Source organism: Pelodiscus sinensis, chromosome 3, assembly GCF_052426305.1.
Source record: "Pelodiscus sinensis isolate ZL-2025 chromosome 3, ASM5242630v1, whole genome shotgun sequence".
Lineage (NCBI taxonomy): Eukaryota > Metazoa > Chordata > Testudines > Trionychidae > Pelodiscus > Pelodiscus sinensis.
Genome location: NC_143054.1, coordinates 134,502,903 through 134,529,562, shown reverse-complemented (window position 1 = coordinate 134,529,562; position 26,660 = coordinate 134,502,903). Strand labels below are relative to the sequence as shown.

Genomic DNA, 26,660 nt, shown 5'->3' with positions numbered 1-26,660 from the left:
TTGTACCAATGCCAAATAGAGAGGTAAAATAACTTTCCGGTTTATGGATTAAGGAACACATTAGCCCTTTCAGCCAGTGTTGCGCTGAGTCCTCACGTTCAGCTAATTATGCACCACACCCTTCAAATCTTTTTCAAAGCTGCTGCTTCTCAAGACAGTCCCATATCCTGTAAATATGGTCTACATTCTTTGTTCCTAGAGGTAGCCTTATACATTTAGCCATATTAACACACATATTGTTTGTTTATATCCAGTCTATTGGGGTTACTAGTGCAATTTGCATATATCCTTGTGCCAGCCTACCTGAAAGTATATAGAGATGGTAGCCTCAATTACCACTTACTGCCTTCTGAGGGCATAGGCAGTAAGCAGGAACTCAGCATAGGCAGTAAGCAGTATACTGTATGTTGCAAACTTCCTTAATCCCTGTACACGAATTTCTCTGTGCAGGGCAAATTTACTGACTTCAGTTCATCTTCCTTCACTAAGAGCACATAGTGCCTGTTCTGCCTCAGATAAAATGAATACTAATCAGTGTCAAATCCCAGGAACTTCATGGCAAGCTTAATCAAAATTCTTTGGCAAGATCTCTGCAATCTGTGGCACTCCAACACAACAAACTGGAGATTCTATGACTGATATGCATAAATTTAGAATGGAGGCTTCTACTGAACTAAATATGCAAATGAATAATGCATTCGCTGTAGTATCACATTATTTAATATGACATTTGAATCAATGCACACTGCTCCTCATTTGTTAGCTCTCGTTGTACTGCAAGATTTAATAAAAATACTTGGGCATATTATAAAAATTGTTGAGGAAGATGAAGGTTTTGGCTGTTCAATAGGAGACAGCTGGATTTTGACACCAGAGAAGATCCACGAGGCAATTCAGGTGTTTGACACAAGCACATTACTGGATGTTAAAATTGGAAGCAAAACAAGTAAGAATATAAGAATGGCCATAATAGGTCAGATCAGTAGTCCATCTAGCTCAGAATCCCGTCTTCTGCCAGTGCCAGGTGTCTTAGAGAATTAACAGAACAGGGCAATTATTGAGTGATTTATCTCGTCATCCAGTCCCAGCTTCTGGCAGTTGGTGTTCTAGAGACACCCATAGCATTGGGTTGCATCCTTAACCATCTTGGCTAATAGCCATTGATTGACCTACTCTCTATGAATGTATCTACTTTTTTAAACCCAGTTGTCCTTTTGGCCTTCACCACATCCCCTGACAAGTTCCACAGGTTGACTCCATGTTGTGTGAAGAAGTACTCCCTTATGTTTGGTTTGCCTATTAATTTCACTGGGTGACCCCTAGTCTTTGTATTATGTGATGGGGTAAATAACACTTCCTTATTTATTTTCTCCACATCATTTATGATTGTATTGACTTCTATCATATCCCACCCTTATTAAAATAGGTAATGATAAGGACAGTGCTGATAATGAAATCTGCATTATTGGCATTATGGATAAGGCTTACATGCTGATCAGGTGACAGTCAGCATTCAATCCCTTCCATGGAAGTGGAACCTCAAGTCAAAGTTCAACATAAACACAAACCAAAAGAATCTTTAGTTTTGCTGGGCTTAATTCTTAGCCTCCTTCCTTTCAGGAGGACTCCACTTGCAGCATCTTATCTTAACACCTACTTACAGGCAGCACTGTCCTTAGTGGGGTGCAGAGCCTGCGACAACCCCTTCTGTCACAGGCCCCACCGCTTTCTGCCTCTGCTTCAATCCCACCCTCATTCTACACCTTCTCCTAAAACCTGCTCCTGTCCTGCCCCTGCTCCACCCCTACTGAATCCTTTTCTCTAAGCCTCCCACCCTATGCAGCACAGTGGGGGGGTTTACCAGGGAGTCTGGCACCAGCAGCAGAAGTCAGGCCCTCCTCCACTCACTGCAGTGGCAGGAATCAGAGCATCCCGGCCCTGGCCAGCTGAGCTTTCCTGAGCCTAGCTCCCAGTGGCGTCACTCGGCAGAACAGAGTGGGCTGGGGCCAGGTCACTCCACTTCTCGCTGCCATGGTGAAGCAGAGTGACTCAGATAGGTGATGGTGGAGCAGAGTACGCTGGGGCTGGGTTGCTTCACTTCCCATGGCTCCTGCTGCCACTGGTGAAAGTGAGGGCAAGCCCAGCCCCTGCTGCCAGTGCCAGGCCCCCTGGTAATCCCTGCAGGATCCCCCAAAGCACAGGGCCCAGAGCAGCTGCCTGGCATCATCCAATGGATGGAGTGGCTCTGCATCCAGGTTCATGGTAACAAAACAAAATAATAGCCAGTGATGGGCTAATCTCCCAGTAAGGTTCTAGCAGGCCACAATTTTTAATCAACTCCTGATTCTACCCAGGTTTCTCACCCAACAAGGCCAGTCTGTTCTCCTTCCAAGTTCATTCACAAATAAGCTCTCTCCCCTATTCAATTGCTCCCACCCTGTTCTGTTCCAAGGCCTGACATCTCTGCAGGACAAGCGGTGTGGGGGGGGGGGAGGGGGAGGCGGGGGGAGCCCACATCAGCCTATTAACCCCGGCCAGTGTAGTGTTTGTATACTCCATTGTCACACCCCTCACTATAATGAATGGGGGGTGATCAGACATCTGAGCTATTGATTCAGTCTGTTTGCAAACTCAGAAACACATCACTGCTTTGGGTACACGCAGCTGATATTTGGAAGGCTTCTTTCACAACCACTAAGGTAGAGAGATTAGATTCTGGAGTACTGTCATGAAGATGATCACAGAAATGTGGGACTGGAAAGGGCCTTGGTAAGTCATTTAGTCTAGTCCCCTGAATTAAGTCAGGACTAAGTGTTATCGATTCTAGACCATCCCTGACAGGTGTTTGCCTAATCCAGGGATGGGCAATTAGTGGTCTTCGGGCCATGTGTGGTTTGTCAGGTTTCGCCCCTGGCAGGCTGCTGGTTCTATATTTACCTGCACATCTGCAAGTACAGGCATTTGCAGTTCCCGTTAGCCATGGATCACCATTCCCAGCCCATGGAAGCTGCAGGAAGTGGTGTCCCAGTCTGTGCTGCTTCCCACAGCCAACAGGAGCTGCACGCTACTGTACCTGTGGGAACACAGATAAATATAGCACCAGCAGCACCCCTGGTCTAACCTGTTAATATAAACCTCCAACAATGGAGATTCTATAACCTCCCTGTGGAGGGGTGGGGAGTCTACACTGGACCATATTTCTGGAATAACAACTGTTATTCTGGAAAAACAATACTAGCATACATACTGCAGTTGCATTATTTTGAAAGAAAATCAAAATAATGGACAGCTTTTTGCAATGCTGGTAAACTTCATTTCACGAGGAATAAGGCCTCTTCCAAAAAAAGGGTGTGTGTAGACGCTCCACTGCTGCTATGGTTGAAACAGGGCCACTCTAAAGTTATTCCTCCCCATTGCCTCCTGGGGCTTTAAATCAAGATAGCGCATCCATATTAGGAGAGCCTGCCTCGGATTAATTTTGAGGCTTTCCTATAATGTAGACGCTCTATTTCAAAATAAGCTTTTCCGGAAGATATCTTCTGGAATAGCTTATTCCGAAAGAAACTTGCAGTGTAGATGTACCCTAGGTGATTTGTTTCAGTGTTTAATTACTCATATCATTAGGAAGTTTCTCCTAATGTCTAACCTAAATCTTCTTTGCTGCAATTTCAGCCTATTACCTCCTATCCTCACTGGAGAACAATTTATCACCCTCCTCTTTAGAACAACCTTTTATATACTTGAAGATAGTTATTGTGTCTACCCCCAGTCTTTTCTTTTCTAGACTAAACAAACCCTTTTTCCTCCCAATCTTTCTCAAGAGATCATGTTTCCTAGGCCTTTAACTATTTTTGTTGCTCTCATCTGGACTTTCTCCAATTTGTCTACATCTTTCCTGGAATGTGGTATTCAGTACTGGACACAGTACTCCTGTTGAGGCCTGATCAGTGCTGACTAGAACGGAAGAATTACTTGTAGTGTATTGTTTACAACACTCTTGTTATGTCCCAGGATCATTAACTTTTTTTTGCAACAGTATTACGCTGATTACTATTATTTAATTTGTGAACCACTACGGCGGACTCTGTGGCAAAAACTGCAAAATTATTAAGAACACAGAGATGTTATCACAGTGCACCTTGAATTTCTTACAGTTACGTTTGACATCTTACCTCATTTAGAACTAGTGGTTTAATCCTGTGACTACCAGGAACTGGACAATTCAGTGTTGTTGTAGGTGAACTACAATAATTAAAAAATAAACAGCAAGGTATTTAATATGAATGAATGCAAGGAATATGCACTGCTGACTGGTTCACTCATTCTTAACTTTGACCTAAGACCTAATTTCTCTCAAATTTACATCTTTCCTCCTGAGTGAACCCTACATATTCCTTATTCCCCCACAATTTTTTAAATGTACTATCATTAGATTGCCTATTATTGTGTCAATGGACTCAGGAGCCTCGCATCTTAGACCTAGTCTTTACGCAGTTTTTGTATCCATGTAACCATTTCAGGTAGGGATGATATTTTTATATCATAATAGTTAAATGAGTACAACCCTCAGTGTAAACCCAGTTATGCTAATGTATAGGTGCCCTGTACATTTATGAAACAAAAGCTTGGCCTAAATCTAAAATTAGGTTTGACCTAGCTACTTTGCTCACAGCTACAAAAAAGTCATGCCCAGTGCAACATAAGTCAAACTATGCCCCATGTAGATACCAATTGATTGATGGAAGAATTCTTCTGTTAACGTAACTACTGCCTCTTGGAGAGGTGGATATACAATAGTGAACAAAAAACCCTTCTATCACTATAGTAAGTGTCTATGCTATTGCTGTAGCTGTACCACTGTAGTGTCAACATGACAAACTGCACATCACAATATAAAGCACCTTTATGCCAATATAACTGCATCCATACTATGGGGTTGTAACGCTTCAACTATAAATATATTAGTTTGAAACTAATAATGTTTTCTGAAAACTATATGAAGACAAGCTCATAGAATGTCCTACACTCTTGTAAAATATACTGTTTTTACTTTTAAAAGAACTGCCTACCTATTTTATATTTCAACATCTGTGTAAGAGACATTGTGATACAAGAGCTCTTTCAGATGCTGTATTCTGTATGCAGAACACAGCATTAAGAATATAGCCCTTCCACTACTAGACGAAGTGAAGGAAATAACACAGTTAAATTATCTAAATTAAGTAAAAATTTGAGTGGTGAAAGTGCATCCTGATATCAAGAGGCATATAGATGTATTCAGAAAATAACACTTGTTTATAGTTCTAAGAATGTAAGCAATTAGGGCCAGGAATAATAAAATGGCAGTGCAGATAATAATACCCAGAAAAACTAAAATAGCATTATTGGAGTAATTCAGCTTATACTAAACAGACAGGATGAGGTTAGATAAAAAAATCACTCCAAAATCTGAAGGGACATGTCAGTCAAGTCAGGCACAGATTTTCAACCAGGTATAGCTCTGATTGACAGATAGGAAAAAATACAGCCACCAAACCTAAGAATGGAGCAATCAGAGAGGATTTAGAGAGGACTGGAGGAGAGGAACAATGACTGAGGAAATAACCAAAGTAGGGGGGAAAAATCATATAAGGTTTGGTGGCGTTGGTTTGTATCAGTGTGTGGAAGGAGGAGATTGTCAACAGAAGAATGGAAAAAGAAAAAGGAAGAGAAGCAGGAAGAGAGAAAAATCACTGAATGGGGAAAAAGAGGACTAGATTGTTTTGATGGATCAAGAAATCAATGCAAGCACCAGCAGCAGTATTAAAGATGAGGAGGCAGAGACCCAGGAGCAGCAGCCAGAGCAGAACATGAGCAACAGCTTGGCATAGAGACAGAACAGAAGCACCTTTTTGACAGATCAAGGGAAAAGAAGACTGCAGAAAGTAAGCATGATAATTTTGGTATAAGGAGGAGATAGGACATATGAGTGTGTTTGAGATAATAAAGCTGGATTTATATATGTATGTTTGTCACTAAACAAAAGCTTAGTATTGTAATTAGAATTGCTGTCAACATCCTATATGTGATTGATCACTATATGTACAATGTAACTACCTGAGGCCATTTCCAACTGTATGACATTGTAGTATTCAGTATTTTAATGTACACATTTGTGGTAATAGGATTTATGTTGCTTGATATTTGCTTTTGTTCTTTGAAAATATTTATTGTATTAGGGAATATTAGTATGTTAAATATTTTTGTTTTGGAAGATTACTGCCCAAGTATAAATCATTTTTTTAGATGAGAAATCTGAGGAATCTTCCCAAATAAAGGTGTCATTAGAACAGGTTTTGGAGCAAATTGATAAATTTAATAACAACAAATCACCAGGACCAGATGGCATTCACCCAAGAGTTTAGAAAGAACTCAAATGTGAAATTGCAGGACTATTAACTGTGGTATGTAACCTATCCTTTAAATGAGCTTCTGTACCTAAAGACAGGAAGATAGCTAATGTGACGCCAATATTTTAAAAAGGGCTCTAGAGGTGATTGTGACAATTACAGACCAGTAAGTCTAATGTCAGTACCGGGCAAATTAGTTGAAATTATAGTAAAGAATAAAATTGTCAGAGACATAGATTAATATAATTTATTGGGGAAAAGTCAACATGGTTTCTGTTAAGGGAAAACATGCCTTACTAGAGATCTTTGACAGAGTCAACAAACATATGGACAAGAGTGAAGTATAGTACATAGTTAGATTTCCAGAAAGCCTTTGACAAGGTCCCTCACGAAAGGCTCTTAAGTAAAGTTAGATATCATGGGATAAGAGGAAAGGTCCTCTCATGGACTGATAATTGGTTAAAAGACAGGAAACAAATGGTAGGAATAAATGGTAAGTTTTCAGAATGGAGAGAGGTAACTAGTAGTATCCCGCAAGGATCCATTTTGGGACCAATCCTATTGAATCTATTAATAAATGATCTGGGGAAAGGAATAAACTGTGAGGTAGCAAAATTTGCAGATGATACTCAACTGCTCAAGCAGATTGTGAAGAGTTTCAAAAAAGATCTTACCCAAACAAAGTGATTGGGCAAAAAAATGGCAAATGAAATGTAATTTGATAAATGTAAAGTAATACACATTGGAAAAAATAATCCCAACTATATATACAATGTGATGGGGTTCTCACAGGCTGGGAATGGATGACAGGAGAGGGATTGCTTAATGATTCCCTGTTCTGTTCACTTCCTCTGGGGCATCTGGCATTAGTCATTGTCAGAAGACAGGATACTGGGTTAGATGAACCTTTGGTCTGACCCAGTATGGCCATTCTTATGTTTTTATGTTCTAAATCCTTAAGGTGGAAGGCTACATCCATATCCTCCCAAGGATAAATAGGCTTAGCCTGTTCTAGAGTCTCATGAAGGTCATAGGAGAGCCCCTATAAATCCTAGCAATTTCTCTAGGGCAGGCCATCTCTTTTCATCTTCCAAAACAAACAATGGAGTTACTGAAATAGGCAAACCATTTCAGAGGGTGCCTTGGTTCTGGAATTTGGGGTAACATCTATGCTCTTCATCTGGATTTTAATGTGAAAGTAATCTCATTAGATTGCAAATTAACACACAGGTGTGTATGCCCGCATGTGCAATCATTCAAATATGTTTACAACCAGATATCAAATATTTAAATACATTGAAATAACCTTACCAATACCATAATTTGAAAAGCATAACACATACAGTGAGACAGACAAATTAAAACTGGAGTGGAAACCACAACTTTTTACCTGACTTTTGCTTATCAAAACTTTCAGCCACAATGCTGCATTTGTATAACCTTTATGTACTCCCCCTATATTATAGATGTTTTTGGATAAAAGTTGTAACACAACCCTCTGTTAATCTGAAATCTTTATAAAGGTGGTACCATACTCTAGCTAACCATTCATTTGGTGGCAGAGATGCTTTTAAAAAAATGGATTTGGGGTTTCTTACTCCTAGTGTAGCCGAGTGTAATCTGGAACTCACAAATCCCATTAGGGTATCTGGTCATTAAATAATCAAATAAGAATAGCTAGACAAAAAAGATTTTGTGTCTTGTCAGTCCCACTCACAACTGATGTGTACTATTATTTATCTAGAACAGTGGTCCCCAACGCGGTGCCCGCGGGCATCATGGCGCCCGCCGGGGCATTTGTGGGCGCCCGCCGACAACCTGGGCCAGCCCCGCCCGCGGAGCCGGCCCCAGGCGCACTACACGCACTGGCGCCGGGTGCGCAGCGCTCGGGCGGCTCCAGCCCTGGGGCACATGCGGGCTTGAGCAGCGCCGGTTCCAGCCCCAGGCGTGCGGCTCGGGCGGCAGCACCGGCCCCGGGCACAAGGCGCTCGGGCGGCCCCAGCCCCGGCCCTAGGGCACATGCCGGCGCCGGGTGCAAGGGCATCCCAGTCCTCTGGCGTGCTTCCGGACGCGCGGCCCTGCCCCCGGGCGCCCAACGTGTGAGTGGCCCCGCTCCCGTGCGTCCGGGAGCCTCTAAAGGTTGGGGACCACTGATCTAGAATCCTTTGAGCAGCCTAATGCCTATAATAGGGTCATCTTGAAACCCTAGTTGCTCCAAATATAAGGAATCAGACATGCTCCCATTTAAAAATATCACAAATAGGAACTACAATTCAGCACTTACTATAGTGATAGCTACCAGATAAATGTAGTGGACCAAATAAACTCCCAATAACATAAAATATTATGAAATTCTTAATTTAGATGCACATTTTAGAACATTGATCAAGTTTTTGGCTCAAGGTTTCTTCATATGTACAGTACGTAGGCAAGGTAGTTTACGGAAAACAGTATACTTAGAACTACTTTATATTGTATGTACCAGTACGTTGTCTCATTACACAGATAAATATTTAAGTTACAATATAAATTGTATAGAAACCTCAGTATCAGAATCTATCTCCTCTGCAAATCTGCAACCCACAGCTCTCATTCTGAAACAAAGTATCTGTACTTCAAAATCCTCAAGAGAAATAAAAACAATATTTTGTTTTCCAACAGGCTTCCAAATTAATCATGTGCTAACCTAAACATAAGCCCATCATATTTGTATATGTATACAAACATGACCTCCTCAAAATTTGGGTTACATTTTCATAAGAATTCAAACTTGACCTAACTTTGATCTCAATGAAGTCAATGTGAGTTACCATTGTGCTATTATTCACTTTTGCAAGTCTTACCTTTTATTTGAAATAGTACATAATGAAGAAATTTCCCATTCCACAAATAAAGATCCTTCATACTCTAAATATATCTAAACAAAGAGTAGAAACTTATTCTAGCATATACAAATATATAAACTGTTGCTTTATATCTGACAATAGAGACAGTTTAAAACCATAATATCCTTTTACTAATTTTTAAATTATTGCACAAAAATGATGACACTTTTTAAATATTAAATATGCCTGGGGACAACTTCAAATGTTAAATAGTAATGACTATGGTATTAAGCATAAACATCTTCCAGTGTAGTCAAAAGAAGTTTTGTCATCAATTTCAGTGGAAAAAACGCGGACGGAATTATGTAAAGCACACAGCAAACATACAATGGTATACCTTACATAAAACTAGCAAATAAGGTTTTGAAATAGAATTATCATTTAAAAGCCCCTATTAGCAGGACAGGAAATCTTGCTGAAAAGTGCAATCTTTGTGACACCAGCAGTAAGTACTGCCAGTGAGCATAAACTAGTTTTCATCTTGCTCTTCCTCCCATAGGTTCATTACATCCATAAGGATTTATTTTTTCCTCCATGGGAATAGTTCGCCACTGCCAAGGCCATCATTATGCAACAAAAGCATATTCAAAATTGCTTTTGAGCTATTTAGATGGTGTTCTGCAGTGAGTCAGAGCAACTTTTCAATAGACAATGCAATCCTCCCCTCAGTGCATAATTTAACTTCAGTGAACTCCCATGCCTGGTCCACAGAAACAAAAGACTACTGACAGTTTAATAAAATCTGATTTTCCCTCCTCACAGTGCAGAGAATTACTAATCCTTCCAGCTTTATTTGCTTTATAAACAGTAGATATATTCACTGGTATGTGCACAAGTGTGTTCACAATCACTGATGATAGCAACAGTAGGAAATGTTTTCAATGAAATTGTTCTCAATTACTGAAGCTGACTACAAATGATTTTGAGAACTGTCTGCACCATTTATTCATGTACTGTGATACTGAACTAGTGCAAGCTGTGGAAAACGTATTGCTAACATGGGAATGCAACATCAGAAAAACATTACATCTGCGCTCCCCCTACCCCTCCTGCCAGGCTTCCTGGCTCCTCGTGAAGCCTAGCAGAGCTGCATGCTAACTTCTAGACCCCGCAGCCCAGATGAGCTACATGCCAGCTCCCACCTCCTTCTTCTCCCTTGTGGCCCAGCTGAGCTGTGCACAGGACTTCCCAGCTCTTGTCCCTCCTTCCGCTGCTCAGTTGGGCTGCATGTTGCGCCCCCTGGCCCTGCATTGGGTGCCTGGTCCCCTACCCCTCTGCAACACACTGGGACTCTCTGATCCTGGAACATCCATTGTGGACCATGGATGTTGCTGGATCAGAGAATTCCGGGTTTTTGTATAGAGGTACAGCCTGTGTTTGCATGAAGAGCTTGAGTGTGTCCAAATTAAATTTGAAATTCCTATTACTGTTTTGGCTTTACATCACCCACCAATAATTTTGTAAAATCTGAAATGACAATAAAACCTACACTAACAGTTTTAACATACACTTACTATGCAACAGATTGTCATTGTTTTTTAGTGTAAAAATGAAAATAAATAATAAAATGAGCAAGGACAAATGGGAATCTCTGAATAGTTTTGTTTTAGAGCTTTGTCTAGACTCTAAACTACAAAAAGTGTGTGTTCTTGACAGTGGATATCAGAAAATGTATTTTTTGAACTTTTATAAAGATATAGCATATTTTATAGTCATGTTATTGAATGGTTTATTTATAAACTCAAGTGAGAAAATGTAAGGGAATAAAGCCAGTGGTTAGGTGAGTGTGCTCTTTATAACCTTGTAAAGATCCAATACTTATTTAGTGGATAATTGATTAGGAATCTTTAAGCAGATGTATAAACAATATACATATAGGATTTGTAGGCCTGCATACTCAAATGTAGTTTTTATAACCTCTGTATAATCTTTTAAAGATTGACAAGTGCAAACAAAGGTTCCCAATAAAGAATATTAAGATCTGAACATCTTATTAAGTTTTTTGGGGAGTCTGGGGAAAAGAAAAGTGCCTGAAAAGTGGTACAATAGTTATAGTATGGCTAAAAAGGGGAACAATGTATTATGTAAATTACTGTGTAATTCAGAATATTATGTACAGTGATAAATATTAACCAATAGGGAAGGAAAGATTTGTGGTAGCAAATTAAGAAAATGGGTTATTGATAAAGACAATACATAACACTGTGTATAAAATATAATGTTAGAATCTCTGCCTTTTCCCTTTCAGTGTAGCTAGTTCACAGGCCAGCTACATCTTATTTGATCATTGGGTGTAACACTGTACTTATATAAATAAAATCTGGTAGTTGAATCTAAGAATTTGGAGTAAGCAGTGGTTTCTCTACATAAGCAAAGGTTTTATCTGCCTTCCACTGTGAAGTAACATGTGTGCCTGATTGAACTGAATTGGTCCTGACACATCCTTACAGAAAAATCTTCCTATATACAGCAAAATCTATTGCACACTGCAATATTAAGACATTACAAAATAAAGGTCTTTGAAATCAGACCAAAAACATTGTCAGTCAATATACTCAAATAGAAGCTGGAATCAAGACGGATTTGTCTTGATCATTATTAAACAATACTTACAGTGGTTCTGGTAGTGAAGAGAGCATAGTTTTCTACACTAGTTTTATACCTGCAAAGAAAATGAAATAAGGTATGAATGTCAAAATTAATTTCTTCTCCAAATAAAATAGTAAAGTAGTGAGACTCCATGACTTCCTTTAGAAAGCAGCATTAGAATTACATCACAAAGCAATATCATGTTATGACAATATTCTGGAGGTTCCAAAGCTATTTTGGGAAGCCCGGGAATAGCTGTGTGAAAGCATAAAATTACTGTCCACAAACCATATACCAGATTCAGTAGACTTACCCTGAATTTACACTGATCTAAACAGGGGAGGCCGAATTTGTCCCTATATCTGTATACAGCAAACTAGAATAAATCACATACCAATGATACCACTTCTTAGGTGTATTGTGTCAGCTGTTTAATAGCACATAGCAACACTATAAAATTGTTTAGGACAGGAAGTGAGGAATATAGTAATCAAGTGAAACTGCAGCAAAAGCTAACGTAAACACAATAAATTCACAAATTAGATTCATACTAAGATATCTAATGAAGGATGGCAGCCTTATTTTGTTAAAAGTGCTCTGAAATAGTGAATTATCTCTAAAACTTCAGCTTTGCTGTTAAATGGAAAGTTAACATCTACAACAGAATAGTGTAGCCTAACAGAATCTGGGCATTGGCTCAGTAGACTCAGGCTTTATCTACGCTGGCGGAGAAAATTGATGCAAGATATGCAACTCCAGCTACATGAAGTGCATAGCGGGAGTTGATGTACCTTGCACCGATTTTATGGGGTGGCCTCAGGGTAAGAGGTCAACAGAAGAAATGCTCCCATCGACTTCCCTTACTCCTTGTAACACCAACACCAACCAGAGTGCCCTCAGTGTTCGATTTAGCAGGTCTTTACTAGATCCGCTAAATCAAACCCTGGAGGAACGATCACCAGAGCATCAATCCTCTGGTAACTGGAGACATGTCCTGAGAAATAAGGTCAAATTTAATAAGGTAGATTTTCTAGCACCCAATTTTGTAAAGTAGAAGGTGCATGTCCCCACTGTGTGCAAGAATTCAACATAACTCAACACAGCACATCCTCAGTAGGATGGCTAATGTCGACTCAGAGTGATGCACCATGGGTAGCTATCCCAGAGTTCATGCACCCCTTGTATTTTGGGTTATGGTCCCAGTGCATGCTGGGACTAAAACTGTGCAGCACGTGGATCTGTGTACATGTTGTCAGCATCCCATAATGCATTCATCTCTTCCTTCCTCCCTCCCCCTGCTTGAAAGCAACATCTAACAGTCTTTTCATGCCCTGTTTTTCCCTGAATATCCATGCAAATGCCATAGCAGGGTAAGCATGGAACCCAGCATGGAATCATTTCAGCAGCAAAGTATTATGGCAATCATATTAACTATCACACATCTTATGCTGGAGTACATTCAGAACATAACCAGGAACCATCAGAACAACGAATCTCAGGAGGCCATAAACATACTCTTCTCGGTGAAGCACTTGAGTTGAGTGAGTGACACAAAAAGAGGTCTGTCCAAAGACAATAGGGATGTGTTATGTACAAAGCCACACAGTTATGCTTTTAAGTGCTCACTATGCAACAGGTAAAACACAGAGATCTTACAGGAACAGCTGGACTCATTTTGGCAGCAGACATGGTAAGAGACAGGCTGGGGCTTGAGCCTGCAGAGGGGAGGGGCTCAGATGGTGACCACTTGTTTGGCAGCCTCCCCCCGCTCCCTTCCCCATGTGGCAAGAGAGTGACTTTCCCTTCCCAAAGGAGCACATGAGCAGGAGGGGAGAAGGAGTCTGGGCATGGCAGAAGGACAGGGACTCATGCTGACACAGAGGAGCCTCTGGGCTGGAAAGGGGCCTGATGGAGCAGCATGGCAGGGACTCAAACCATGCTTCATGGGGGATAAGCAAACTGAGGTTTACTGCAGTTAATACTTGCCCTGCTTCATCCAGGTTTCCACGCATAGTAACAGTCTTCTCCAAATCACACAGGGTGATAGGGAGTTGATGCTGACTGAATATGGCCAGAAACCTGGACCTTATGCTGCAGTGACTTTCTGCTGGCTTGGCATGGAAAGGTGTCCTGCCATAGAGGATGGAATATGGCAGCCCTCCCCAGAAACCTATGAAAGCTTTATGGAGATGTGCAGGGAGGATTTCCATTCTATCTCCAGTCACATTAACAAGCTGTTCCAGGAGCTCTCGCTGTGTAGGCAGAGTGGCTTGCACTAAGCATACCCAATTGCCATAACCCAGCTGTAGCATGATAAAAAATGTGAACTCACAAGAAGTGCCTTCTCTGACATCAGGGACTGCAGCGAGATGTCCTGGGAGGAGGGGATTGTTTCCAAAGTTGTAAATCTGTGAGATTGGTTGTCCCGCTCACCTGCTGACCATTCTCCTCTTCCTCAGCCACACTGTCCTCCACACTCCTGCCTGCGTGAGGCTGCCTGAGTGGCTTGGGAGGAGTCCACAGACTGTCTTGGGAAACTGGTTGGGTTCCCCCCATGGATCCCATGCAGCTGCTCATAGAAGTAGCATATTTGTGGCGATTACTCAAGCCATCCGTTTGTCTCCTTTATCTTCTGATATGCCTGCCCCAGCTCCTTTATTTTCATGTGGCACTGTTGAATGTTTCTGGCATATCCTTTCTCCTCCATACTCTGTGATCCTGGCATAGATATCAGCATTTCTTTTGCTATTTCTTAGTTCTGCGGGAACAGATTCCTCTCCCCACACAGCAATGAGGTCCAAGAATACCTGCATGTTCCATGCTAGTTATTGTTTGTGACCCTGGGCTTTCATGGTCAGGTGTGCTGCTGATGTGTGCTGCCTGCTCTTAGTTCTGCTGTGGATAAGTGTAAAGTAATGCACATCGGGAAAAATAACCCCAACTATACGTACAGTATGATGGGGGCTAATTTGGCTACGACAAATCAGGAAAGAGATCGTGGAGTTATCGTGGACAGTTCTCTGAAAACTTCCACACAGAGTGCAGCGGTGGTCAAAAAGGCAAAGAGGATGCTAGGAATTATTAGGAAAGGGATAGAAAATAAGACCCAGAATATCTTACTGCCCCTGTATAAAACTATGGTATGCCCACATCTTGAATACTGTGTACAGATGTGGTCTCCTCACCTCAAAAAAGATATTTTGGCCTTGGAAAGAGTTCAGAAAAGGGCAACTAAAATGATTAGGGGTTTGGAACGGGTCCCATATGAGGAGAGGTTAAAGCGACTGGGACTTTTCAGTTTAGAAAAGAGGAGACTGAGGGGGGATATGATAGAGGTCTATAAAATCATGAGTGGTGTGGAGAGGGCTGATAAAGAAAAGTTATTTATTAGTTCCCATAATAGAAGAACTAGAGGACACCAAATGAAATTAATGGGTAACAGGTTTAAAACTAATAAAAGAAAGTTCTTCTTCACACAGCGTGTAGTCAACCTGTGGAACTCCTTGCCAGAGGAGGCTATGAAGGCTAGGACTATAATAGAGTTTAAAGAGAAGCTGGATAAATTCATGGAGGTTAGGTCCATAAAAGGCTATTAGCCAGGGGATAAAATGGTGTCCTTGGCCTCTGTTTGTCAGAGGCTGGAGAGGGATGGCAGGAGACAAATCGCTTGATCATTGTCTTCGGTCCACCCTCTCTGGGGCACCTGGTGCTGGCCACTGTCGGTAGACAGGATACTGGGCTAGATGGACCTTTGGTCTGACCCAGTACGGCCGTTCTTATGTTCTTATGCTCACCACACTGGCCACATAGGAAATTAAATGCGAATTTTCCTGGGGCTTTTCTGTGCACCTGGAGAGCAGCAGAGTTGAAAGTCCTGGCTATAGCGGTCACAGCAGGGCATAGAGGGACCCTCCTGGAGGTCAAGAACGTCGATTTTCCCAATGCTGCATCTGCGCTATGCTAAAGTCGACCATGCAAGGTTGAATTTACCATTACTCCTCATGAAAAGGAGTACTGAAATTGACTTTAACAGCCCTTAAAGTCAATGGTACAGATTTGGGAGTGTGGACTCATTGTTTAGCAAATTGGGGAGGAGCTGGTGGTTGTGGTACATGTAGGTACCAATGACACAGGGAAGAGTAGGGGAGAGGTTCTAGAGTCCAAATTTAGGCTGCTAGGTAAGAGACTGAAATCCAAGACCACTGTGAATCCAAGCATTCTCTGAAATGCTTCCAGTTCCGTGCCCAGGGCCCGGTAGGCAGGCATAACTTTGGAGTCTCAATGTGTGGATGAAACGATGGTGTGGATAGGGGGGATTTAGATTTATTAGGAACCGGGAAAACTTTTGGGAAAGGGGGAGCCTGTACAGGAAGGATGGGCTCCACCTAAACCAAAATGGAACCAGATTGCTGGCACTTAACATTAAAAAGTTTGTAGAGCAGTTTTTAAACAAAGGCAAAGCCGACGAGTGCAGAGGAACACATAGATCAGAGAGACATTTCTTAGCAGAGGGTATATTAATAGAGATTCTCTATGTTCTAGTCAGGCTTAGAGCATGGAAGATGATAAAGTATGGATAAGATCAGATGAGAAGCAATCAAATGAAAAGGAATCTAACATCAGGAAATGGCAGACAGATAAACAGTAACAATTTTTTAAAATGCTTATATACAAATGCTAGAAGTCTAAATAATTAGATGAGTGAACTAGAGTGCCTCATATTAAAAGAGGATATTCATATAGTAGGCATCACAGAAACTTGGTGGAATGAGGACAATCAATGGGACACAGTCATACCAGGGGACAAAATATATAGGAAGTACACAGAACAGGTGGTGCTGGTGGGGGAGTGGCATTATACAGCCGCTCCCCAAGTTATGACCACCTCCACTTATGACCATCCACTTATGACCATGTAACTCTACGGGATCCAAGTTACAAACACTTTGAGTTACAGACCAAGTGTTGGTCCATAACTTGTTTGTAACTTGGGGAGCGGCTGTATGTGAAAGAAAATGTAGAATCAAATGAAGTAAAAATCTTAAATGAACCAAAATGTTCCAAAGAATCTCTATGGGTAGTAATTCCATGCTCTAATAATAAGAATACAGCAGTAGAGATATATTATATGCCACCTGACCAGGATAGTGATAGTAACTATGAAATGCTAAGGGAGATAAGAGAAACTATCAAAATAAAAAATAACCCTCAATAATAGTGGGGGATTTCAACTATCTCCATATTGACTGGGTACTCGTCACCTTATGATGGGATGCAGAGATAAAATTATTGCTACCTTAAATGCCTGCTTCTTGGAGCAGCTGATGCAGGAACCCACAAGGGGAGAGGCAATTCTTTAGTCCTCCCTAGAGCACAGGATCTGGTCCAAGAGATAAATATAACTGGACCGCATGGTAATAGTGACCATAATGTAATAAAATGTAACATCCCTGTGATGGGAAAAACACCTCAACAATCCAAAACTGTGGAATTTAATTTAAAAAAGGGGAACTACACAAAAATGAAGAGGTTAGATAAACAGAAATTAAAAGGTACAGTGCCAAAAGTAAAATCCCTGCAAGCTGCATGGAAACTTTTCAAAGACACCATAATAGAGGCCCAACTTAAATGTATGCCCCAAATTGAAAAACACAGTAAGGCTATGTCTACACTGGCAGCTTCTTGCTCAAGGAAGTCTTGTGCAAGAAAATGTACACAGAGCCATGTGCGAGCTGTGCTTTTGCGCAAGAGCACCCATGGCAGTGTGGACGCTCTCTTGTGCAAGAAAGCTCTGATGGCCATTTTAGCTATAGGGCTTTCTTGTGCATGAAATCCCTGCTAAGAGTCCACACTGCCCTCTTGCGCAAGAGCTCCTGCACAAGAGGGCAGCGCTTGCACAAGAAGCCCTCTCTTACCACGCCGTACTGTAAATTTCCTTGTGCAAGATCAGGCGGGTAGTGTGGATGCTCTGCAGATTCTTGCGCAAGAATGGCTGTACTTGCGCAAGAAGCCATGAGTGCAGACATAGCCTAAGAGAACCAAAAAAGTGCCACCCTGGCTTAACCACCAAGTAAAAGAAACAGTGAAAGATAAAGAGACAGCTTTTTAAAAAATGGAAGTTAAATTCTACTGAGGAAAATAGAAAGGCAAATAAACTCTGTCAAATTAAGTGTAAAAATACAAGAAAAGCCAAAAAGGAGTTTCAAGGACAGCTAGCTAAAAACTCAAAAAGTAATAGCAAAATGTTTTTTAAGTCCATCAGAAGCAGGAAGCCTGCTAAACAACCAGTGGAGCCCCTGGATGATCAAGATGCTAAACGAACACTCAAAGACGATAAAGTAATTGTGAAGAGACTAATTTAATTTTTTGCTTCAGTTTTCATGGCTGAGGTTGTTAAGGAGATTCCCACACCTGAGCCATTCTTTTTAGGTGACAAGTCTGAGGAATTGTCCCACATTGAGGTGTCATTAGATGTGGTTTTGGAACAGACTGATAAACTTAAGAGTAACAAGTCACGGGGACCAAATGGCATTCACCCGAATTCTAAAAGAACTCAAATGTGAAATTACGGAACTATTAACTATGGTGTGTATCCATTAAATCAGCTTCTGTACCTAATGTGACGCCAATATTTAAAACGAGCTCTAGAGGTGATCCTGGCAATTACAGACTGGTAAGTCTAACATCAGTACAGTGCAAATTAGTTGAAACCATAATAAAGAATACAATTGTCAGACACATAGATGAACATAATTTATTGGGGAAAAGTCAACATGGTTTCTGTAAAGGGAAAACATGCCTTACCAGAGTTCTTTGAGAGGGTCAACAAACATGTAGACAAGAGTGATCCAGTGGATTTAGTGTACTTAGATTTTCAGAAAGCTTTTAACAAGGCCCCTCACAAAAGGCTCTTAAGTAAAGTTAGTTTTCATGGGATAAAAGGGAAGGTCCTCTCATAGATTGATAACTAGTTAAAAGACAGGAATCAAAGGGGAGGAATAAATGGTAAGATTTCAGAATGGAGCGGGCTAACTAGTTGTGTCCCACATGCGTCCGTACTGGGACCAATCCTATTGAATCTATTAATAAATAACTTGGGGAAAGGGGTAAACAGTGAGGTGATGAAATTTGCAGATGATACTCAACTGCTCAAGATAGTTAAGACCAAAGCAGACTGTGAAGAGCTTCAAAAAGCTCTCTCAAAACTAAGTGATTGGGCAACAAAATGGCAGATGAAATGTAATGTTGATAAATGTAAAGCAATGCACATTGAAATATAACCTCAACTATACATACAATATGATGGACATTAATGTAGCTGTAACTACTCAAGAGTGAGATTTTGGAGTCACTGTGGATAGTTCTCTGAAAACATCCACTCAATGTGCAGCGGCAGTCAAAAAAGAAAACAGGTTAGGAATAATTAAAGGGATAGAGAATTAGACAGAGAACATTTTATTGCCTCTACATAAAACCATGGCATGCCCACATCTTGAATATTGTGTAGATGTGATCACCTCATCTCAAAAAAAGACATATTGGCATTGGGAAAGGCTCAGAAAAGGGCAACAAAAATGATTAGGGGTTTAGAACGAGTCCCATATGAAGAGAGATTGGGATAAAAAAGAGTTAAAGAGTCTGGGACTTTTCATCTTAGAAAAGAAGAGATTAAGAGGGGATATGATAGAGGTCTAGAAAATCATGACTGGTGTGGAAAATTGAAAAAAGAAAAGTGATTTACTTGTTCTCGTAATATAAGAATTAAGGGTCACCATATGAAATTAAGAGGTAGCAGGTTTAAAACAATCAAAAGGAAGTTTTACTTCATGCAGCACAGTCAACCTGTGGAACTCTTTGACAGAGGATGTTTTGAAGACCAGGACTTTAACAGGGTACAGGAAAGAACTAGATAAATTCATGGAGATTAGGTCCACCAATGTCTATTAGCAAGGATGGGTAGGAATGGTGTCCCTAGCCTCTGTCAGAGGCTGGGAATGGATGATGGGAGAGGGATTGCTTGATGATTCCCTGTTGTGTTCATTCCGTCTGTAGCATCTGGCATTGGCCACTATCAGAAGATAGGATACTGGGGTAGATGGACCTTTAGTCTGACCCACTATGGCTGTTCTTACGACCTAATGTGGATGTTTGACCTAAATTCCCAGTTGTAGACCAGGCCTCAGAGGAAAATTCTTGTGACTGAATGATCTAGAAACTTCTTGTGAGTCTGTAGATTCCTGAGTGGTCTCCTATCTACATAAAAACAGGATTACCATTACTTAGCCTCCTCCCCACTGTCTCCAGAAGGCAGAGCAATCATGGCTTAGTTACGATATGTTGTCTACACTAAAAACTTAAGTTGACCTATATTAGGTTGACTTACATCCACCACAGTAATTACTGAGGTGATGTGCGATTGGCCCAACTGCTGAATTCGTGCACAACTGTAAGCACGGAACCTCCCTATATTGTAATGACATATTTGGCCTTGGCCATTCAGCTGTCTTTCCATCACTAGTGGGGTCAGCATGGCCACTCCGCTTACCAAACGCACCAAAGAAGAGCAGTGTGCAGTGATTCAATTTTTGTGGGCTGAAGGTGTAAGAGGTGTGGAAATTCATCGAACACTATCAGCACAGTATGGTGAAAGTGTTTTGCCGCAGCGAAGTGTGTACGAATGGATTGACATGTTAAAAAATGGCTGAACAAGTGTCACTGACGAAAAACGATCAGGGCGCACATCCACATCGACTACTGAAAGGAACATTGAACAAGTCCGTGTGCTGATTCTCGAAAACAGGAGGGTGACTGTTGATAAATGGCAAACCAAGTGCAGATTAGTCTGTGTATGAAATCATCCACCACAAAATTCGCTTCAGTAAAGTTTGTGCAAGGTGGGTTCCCAAACAACTCACAGAACATCACAGACATAACCGTTTGGACATCTGTAACTGCCTTTTGAACCGGTATCGTGAGGAAGGTGACGCTTTTTCGAGTCGCATTGTCACTGGTGATGAAACATGGATCCACCACTATGAGCCGGAAAGCAAATGTCAGAGACACCCCTCAAAGATGCTTTAAGAGGCCGTTGTTTTGCCAGCAACCATGATTTGTAGGAGGCGGTGCATATATGGCTTGCTAACCAGCCTAACACATTTTTTTCTGAAGGCATAAAAAAGCTTGAGACACGCTGGACCAAGTGTGTTGAAAAACAGGGGAACTGTGTTGAAAAATGATACACTTATGAGCAGGGCTTGACAAACAATACAATCTACTCACCCATGGCAAGTAGATTTCAGCCGCGTGCCCCGTTCATTCGCGGCGCACGCATGCACATTGTGGCTCTTTTGCATGCACAGTATGGTGCTGGCGAGCAGTTTTCGCCACCGTTCATCAAGCCCTGCTTATAAATTCTGTATTGCTGTTGTGTTAATTTTAATAAATACACTGCGGATACTTTTTGACTTTCCCTCGTATGTCCTAACCAGGAGTACCTCCACTGACCTAATAGGGGAGCTGACAGCCTATCAGGAGCTGGGTTGGTCCTCAGATTCTCAGTTGGTCCTCAGATTCCACCTTGTTGCCCTGTTTCACATAAGGGAAAACTGCCCAGGGCTTCTCACTTCTCTGTTCCATGCCAAAAGCAAGGGGAAACCAGATGCCCCAGGCTTTTTACCCCAAGGGAGTGGCATCCAGCTGTTCCAGATTCTTGGTTCCACTCTGCTGGGAATGGGATCCAGGCAGGCTTTTCAATTTCATGACTCTTGTATGGAGTCATATAATTAACCAAACAGCCAATGTTCCCAGCTAAGAGTGGGAAAGACACTTGGAGATTCTAGCCTCCCTGTTTCCTACCAGGAGTGAGGGTTAGCTTCACAGACTTCTCGCCCCCTCTGATTGGTTTCCAGCAGGGAGCAGGGTCTACCCACCCAGGTTTGTTGCCCCATGCTGGGAGAAGAGTCCAACCCCCAGGCTTGCTGTCCCAAGCTGGGTGCAGGGTTCAGCTATGCTTCCAGCTGGGGACTGTGATCCATCCACCCAGGTTTCTTGCCTAGGCTTCTCACCCCAGCTGTTAGTTGGGGGTGGGGTTAGCCACTAGGTTTCTCTCCCTGGCTCCCAGTGGGAAGGGAGTCTAGCTGCTTGTGGTTGCCAGCCAAGTTAGGGATACAGTCTTGCCCTGATCCCAGTCAGAAGTAGGATCCAGTGTGCAACTTTCTAGGGAAGTGGTGGGCTCTGGAGGCCAGGCTTTCTTGTTAATTTCACTGCTGGAGTTGTGAAATTGACAAGAGAGTTGACAGATGGTGTAAATAATACAGTGTCCATACAGATACTGCATCACCTTAACTACACCAACATTAGCCCTATGCCTCTCATAGGGGTGGAGTTATGTCAGTGTAGTATGGCACTTACATTTGTGGGTCTAGGGTGTAGTGTAGACAGTGACATAATTAGGTCAAAATAAGCCGCCTTATGTCAACCGAACTGTGTAGTGTAAACCAGCCTAAAATACAGGGGTCTTAATCTTTTTCATACTGGGGGCAATAGAGTGTCCTTTCAGATCTTTTCCCCTCCCATTTGTGATTACATGGCTTACCTCATCTGTTATCCACACATACAGCACCCCCTTATCAACTATAGAAATTGCTTACATGGAAATGTGGTTTAAGGAAAATATTTCTGAATTTTCAGCTGTCTTTATATGTTCTCAAAAAAGGTTAAACGTTGCAATAATCAGACTTTATACTTTGGCTACTTGCTTCATTTTGCCATATATATCAGTGATTCTCTAACTTTTGTACTGGTGACCCTTTTCACATAGCAAGCCTCTGAGTGTGATTCCCCTTCTAAATTCAAAACACTTTCTCAATGACTCACCTCTGACTTCTACTAAAAAACACCCTGCAGGTGGGGGTATAAAAACAGAGTACTGCCAGCCTTGCTGCTGTGTATTCAACAGGAGCTGCTCCAGCCTGGGGGTGCGGAGAGGCTGATGGTCAGCTGTTCATGCAGTCCTGAGGCTGGCTATCAAACAGCTGTTCAGTGGGCCACCTTTGCTCTAGTATCTTTGAGGAAGACTGCCAGCTAGTTGTTTCAGCAGCCGCTGCCCTGTGGCTGGATGTTGTGCCAGCAGCCGACTGACAGCTGCTCCTCTAGCTCTGCCCTAGAAGTCAACCTCAAAGGTCCTGCAAAGTCCCAGAATCCACGATAGAATCATCATACCCTTATCCATGGTACTTAGTGAAGTCAGCTAGACTTTCCTCTTTCCAGAGGCTTTTATAGACCCTGAGGATCTTTGCAAAACAGAGACCAGAGTCACTCCAAGACCACGGGACCAGAGTACCAGCTCTTTGCAGACTAGCAGCAACGAGATGACAGCAAGCGATGAGCATGCCAGTGCGGGAATCACACCCCAAGAGAGGTGCCTAAGCCCAGCATACCATGACCCATCTTGATCCAAGACAAGAGGGAATACATATGCTGCACTACGCCTGGGCATGAGCTGGGCCTGTTGGTAGCTGTCACCCTGTGGCTCAGGCTCTCGCTGTGCCCACCCTGGCCTTCCACATGGCGGGGGCACAATGATGAGCTGGGGTCTCTGGCAGGTGCAGCTCCCTCAGGCCTCCCCTCTCATTCTGTTCCCATTAATTTTCCCGCCTCCCACCTCCATATGCCGCAGCATCCGCCCAGACACAGCAGCAGCGTCAGGCCTCGAGCGCCCCATAACAACTCCAGAGCTCGCGCCATGGGCCCCCAACCGCCACCCATATAGTCACGTGACACCGGATCCGGCGGAGCGAGGGAGGGGGAGACTTCAACGGACTCCGCCGCCGTTGGAAGGGAGAGGCGGCAGCAACTGCCGCGGTCCCTTTAGCCCACAGGATCCCTCCCCCTGGATCAGCCCTTGGCGGCAGCAAGACTTGTTCCACCGTTCTCGCAGGTGCGGCTCACAGGGACTACTCGCCCCATCGGGCATAGCGCAAGCGACATGCGGCTCTCGGCGGGGAGCGGCCCCGCTGCATGCCGGGAAACGTAGTCCCTTGCCGCGAGGGCGGGTGGAGACGTCAATCTATGCAGATAAGGGGGCGGAGCTCCGGGAGGGGAGGGAGTCGGGGGCCGCCACCTGGATGCGACTGCGACAGTTGCAGTTACAGTATTTCCCGACCAGGCGGTGGAGGAGGCGGGGTCTGCGGAAGCGGCGTTGAGCGCGCTCCTGCCGCCTCATGTGTGCCCTGCCCCGGGAGCAGGAAAGGAGCCTCTGGCGGCAGCGGCAACCATGTCTGAGAATGGCGCCTCCTCCCGCCCCGTGCCCAACGGCGAGTGCGCCGCGCGGCCGCCCGGCAACAAGGTGACCGTGGTGCTGGGGGCCCAGTGGGGCGACGAGGGCAAGGGCAAGCTGGTGGATCTGCTGGCGCAGGACGCGGACATCGTCTGCAGGTGCCAGGTGAGGCGCGGAGCCGGGCACACGGATAGGGGGAGGGACCGGCCGCCCTTTCCTGCTGCGCAGGAGCCCCGCTCCCCGGGGCCGCCGCGAGGGGCTAGGGCGGGCGCGGACATCGGCTCCTGCCTCGGCAGCCGCCCCCCGACATCCCGCTCGCCTTGGCGGCCCCCGCAGCCCGCTCCCTGCCTCGCGAGTCCCGCCCACCGCACCTTTGCTCCCTGCTAGCCCGGCCGGGCGGGCTGCGCGCCTCTTCTCTGCCCTATTGTTAGCGCGGGCCCCCGGCTCGCCTCATGCACCGGAAGCGGCGCACATGCTAGTGGGAGCCGCGGCAACGCCTCCAGCCTTCTGTCGGGGACGTGAGCTGGGAAGCTCCCGGCGTGGGCTGCGCGCTGCGGGCCCCGGTTGGCTGCGCTCTGTCCCGCAGCGCTCGCTTCGTCCATCGCCGCTTGCTTCCTTATTTGCTGGGCCGGCGGCGTCTGAGGCAGAGCAAACCCCTCCCAGCCAGGCCGGCGTAGTGTGGACGAGAGAGGCGCTACAAATTGCAGTGGCCGATTCTTCCTTTGTGCGCTTTCTGCGTGGAGCGAGAAGGAAGAAGGTGCCCTCGTAGCTCAAGGCTGACGTGCACAGCGTCCAGGAGGGAGAAGCATGCTTGGTATCTGTCTTCACAGCCTGGCCTTTTTTGTCTGTAAGGTGCTGGGAGATGAATATTTCCCAGAGCAACTTTGGAATTGAAATTGGTTAATTGCAATGAGGTGAAGTAATCTAGAATGATCATACCTCGTCTCAGGCCTAAATCTAATAGAAACTGGTTCCACTTCATTTATTCCTAGGTGAGATAGTGAAGAACTAAGAGCCATACAAGATATGTGGGTCTGTATGTTTTCTCTCTCACATCAGCTGATAGTCAACTTGAAATACTTCCATCATTATGTAAATCACAGATGCCCTTAAATGTTGTTTCCCTGATATTGCCATTTCATTATTCTGTTTTGCCTAAACGATTTTTCTCCAATGTTCCCACTATACGAGGTAAGGATGTTAAATATCAATTAAATTACTAATTGAGTAGTCAATGGAATTTCAATAGACTGATTAACTAGTCAATAGGTACTTTCTCATTCTTCCATTGAAATGTACAAGAGCTCCTGTGGGGACTCTTGTGCATTTCAAAGCGGAAATGCCCACATGGAGCCTGGGGTCAGTAGGGAACGCCACAGCTGATCCTGAGCTCTCTGCAGCACTTTTGCAGAACCTGGGATCAGCTGGGGACTCCACAGCTGATCCCAAGCCCACATGGCATTTCAAAATGGCAGCACCTCAGAGAGCCCGGAATCAGCTGAGTACTCCCCAGCTGACTCCAAGTTCTGTGGAAGTGCCCAGGGTCAGCTATGGAGTCCCCAGCTGAACCCAGGCTCCCTGTGGCACTGCCCCTTTGAAATGCCACCACGGCATTTCAAAGCAGCAGCAGCACGCAGAGCCCATACCCATTCTTTGATAGAGGCAGCAAGGGAGGGAGAGAAGTGATTACTCAAGTTAAGTAGTCTTTAACATCCGTAATACAGGGCAAAAGAAAAAAGGTAGTAACAGCATAAGTTAAAATTAAGTCAGCTAGGGCTCCAGTGGCAGGAGTGCTGCACTCCCAGCCTAGCTTCCTCTGCTGGCTGCCAGGGCAGCAGACTGCCAAACTGGTTAAAGGAGTTGGCTGGGGTTTTGCCCCTCCAGATCTGGGACTGCCCCAGCTCTAAACCCCCTCCCACAGGTGCCATTTCATGAGAGCAGGGGGAGCTGCAGCTGCACATACCAGGTCGCTACTGCTCTTACTCCCCTTCCCCTGATGATCAGGGAGTGAGGGGAAAGAGCACAGACTGTGTGCATTATTCCTCCTCTCTACAGCATTTCAGACAATGAAGAAGCCATTTAGCAAGTTTCAGAGAGGTAGCCATAGGGATGTAAAATCCTGTTTAATCAGTTAAATGTTATATTTAACCAGTTAACCAAGTAAGCGGGGGTTGGGGTTGGAGTGTCTGGAGTGGCCTCCTGCCCGTGAGGGGCTGCTACAGACCTGACTGGTTAGCTGGAGCCAGGAAGCATCACCCAGTAAGGGTGCTTACTAATTAACCTGTTAACCATTCACATCCCTAGTAGCTGTGTTAGTCTGTTTCAGCAGTGCCTTTTCTGTATTTTTTTTTTCCCCTCTTCTTCTTTAAGGCCGTAGTCTTCCACTACGTGCAAGATCAACTGTCATGGTTGATCTTCCAGGATTCGATTTAGTGGATCTAGTGAAGAGGGGTGCCCCCATTGGTGCCAGTCAGAGGTAAAAGTAAGTGGATGCGCCCTGACGCTTAGCTTTGGGAAGAG

The 26,660-nt window shown here is 43.7% G+C and overlaps 2 protein-coding genes across 2 annotated transcripts in view; one reads left to right on the top strand and one right to left on the bottom strand.

The window, feature by feature from the left end:
* The window catches only part of CATSPERE (catsper channel auxiliary subunit epsilon), a 98,302-nt gene extending 74,343 nt beyond the window's left edge, over positions 1–23,959 (bottom strand). The window contains exons 1-4 of the mRNA XM_075924873.2: positions 23,526–23,959; positions 11,888–11,936; positions 9,233–9,306; positions 4,173–4,242 (exon numbers count right to left, since the gene is read on the bottom strand). Coding sequence (XP_075780988.2) covers positions 4,173–4,242; positions 9,233–9,306; positions 11,888–11,936; positions 23,526–23,629 — 297 coding nt within the window. The 5' untranslated portion in view covers positions 23,630–23,959. The remainder of the gene's footprint in view (positions 1–4,172; positions 4,243–9,232; positions 9,307–11,887; positions 11,937–23,525) is intronic.
* Positions 23,960–23,982: 23 nt separating this feature from the next.
* Positions 23,983–26,660, top strand: part of ADSS2 (adenylosuccinate synthase 2) — a 57,196-nt gene continuing 54,518 nt past the window's right edge. Inside the window, exon 1 of the mRNA XM_075924882.2 lies at positions 23,983–24,305. Coding sequence (XP_075780997.1) covers positions 24,138–24,305 — 168 coding nt within the window. The 5' untranslated portion in view covers positions 23,983–24,137. The remainder of the gene's footprint in view (positions 24,306–26,660) is intronic.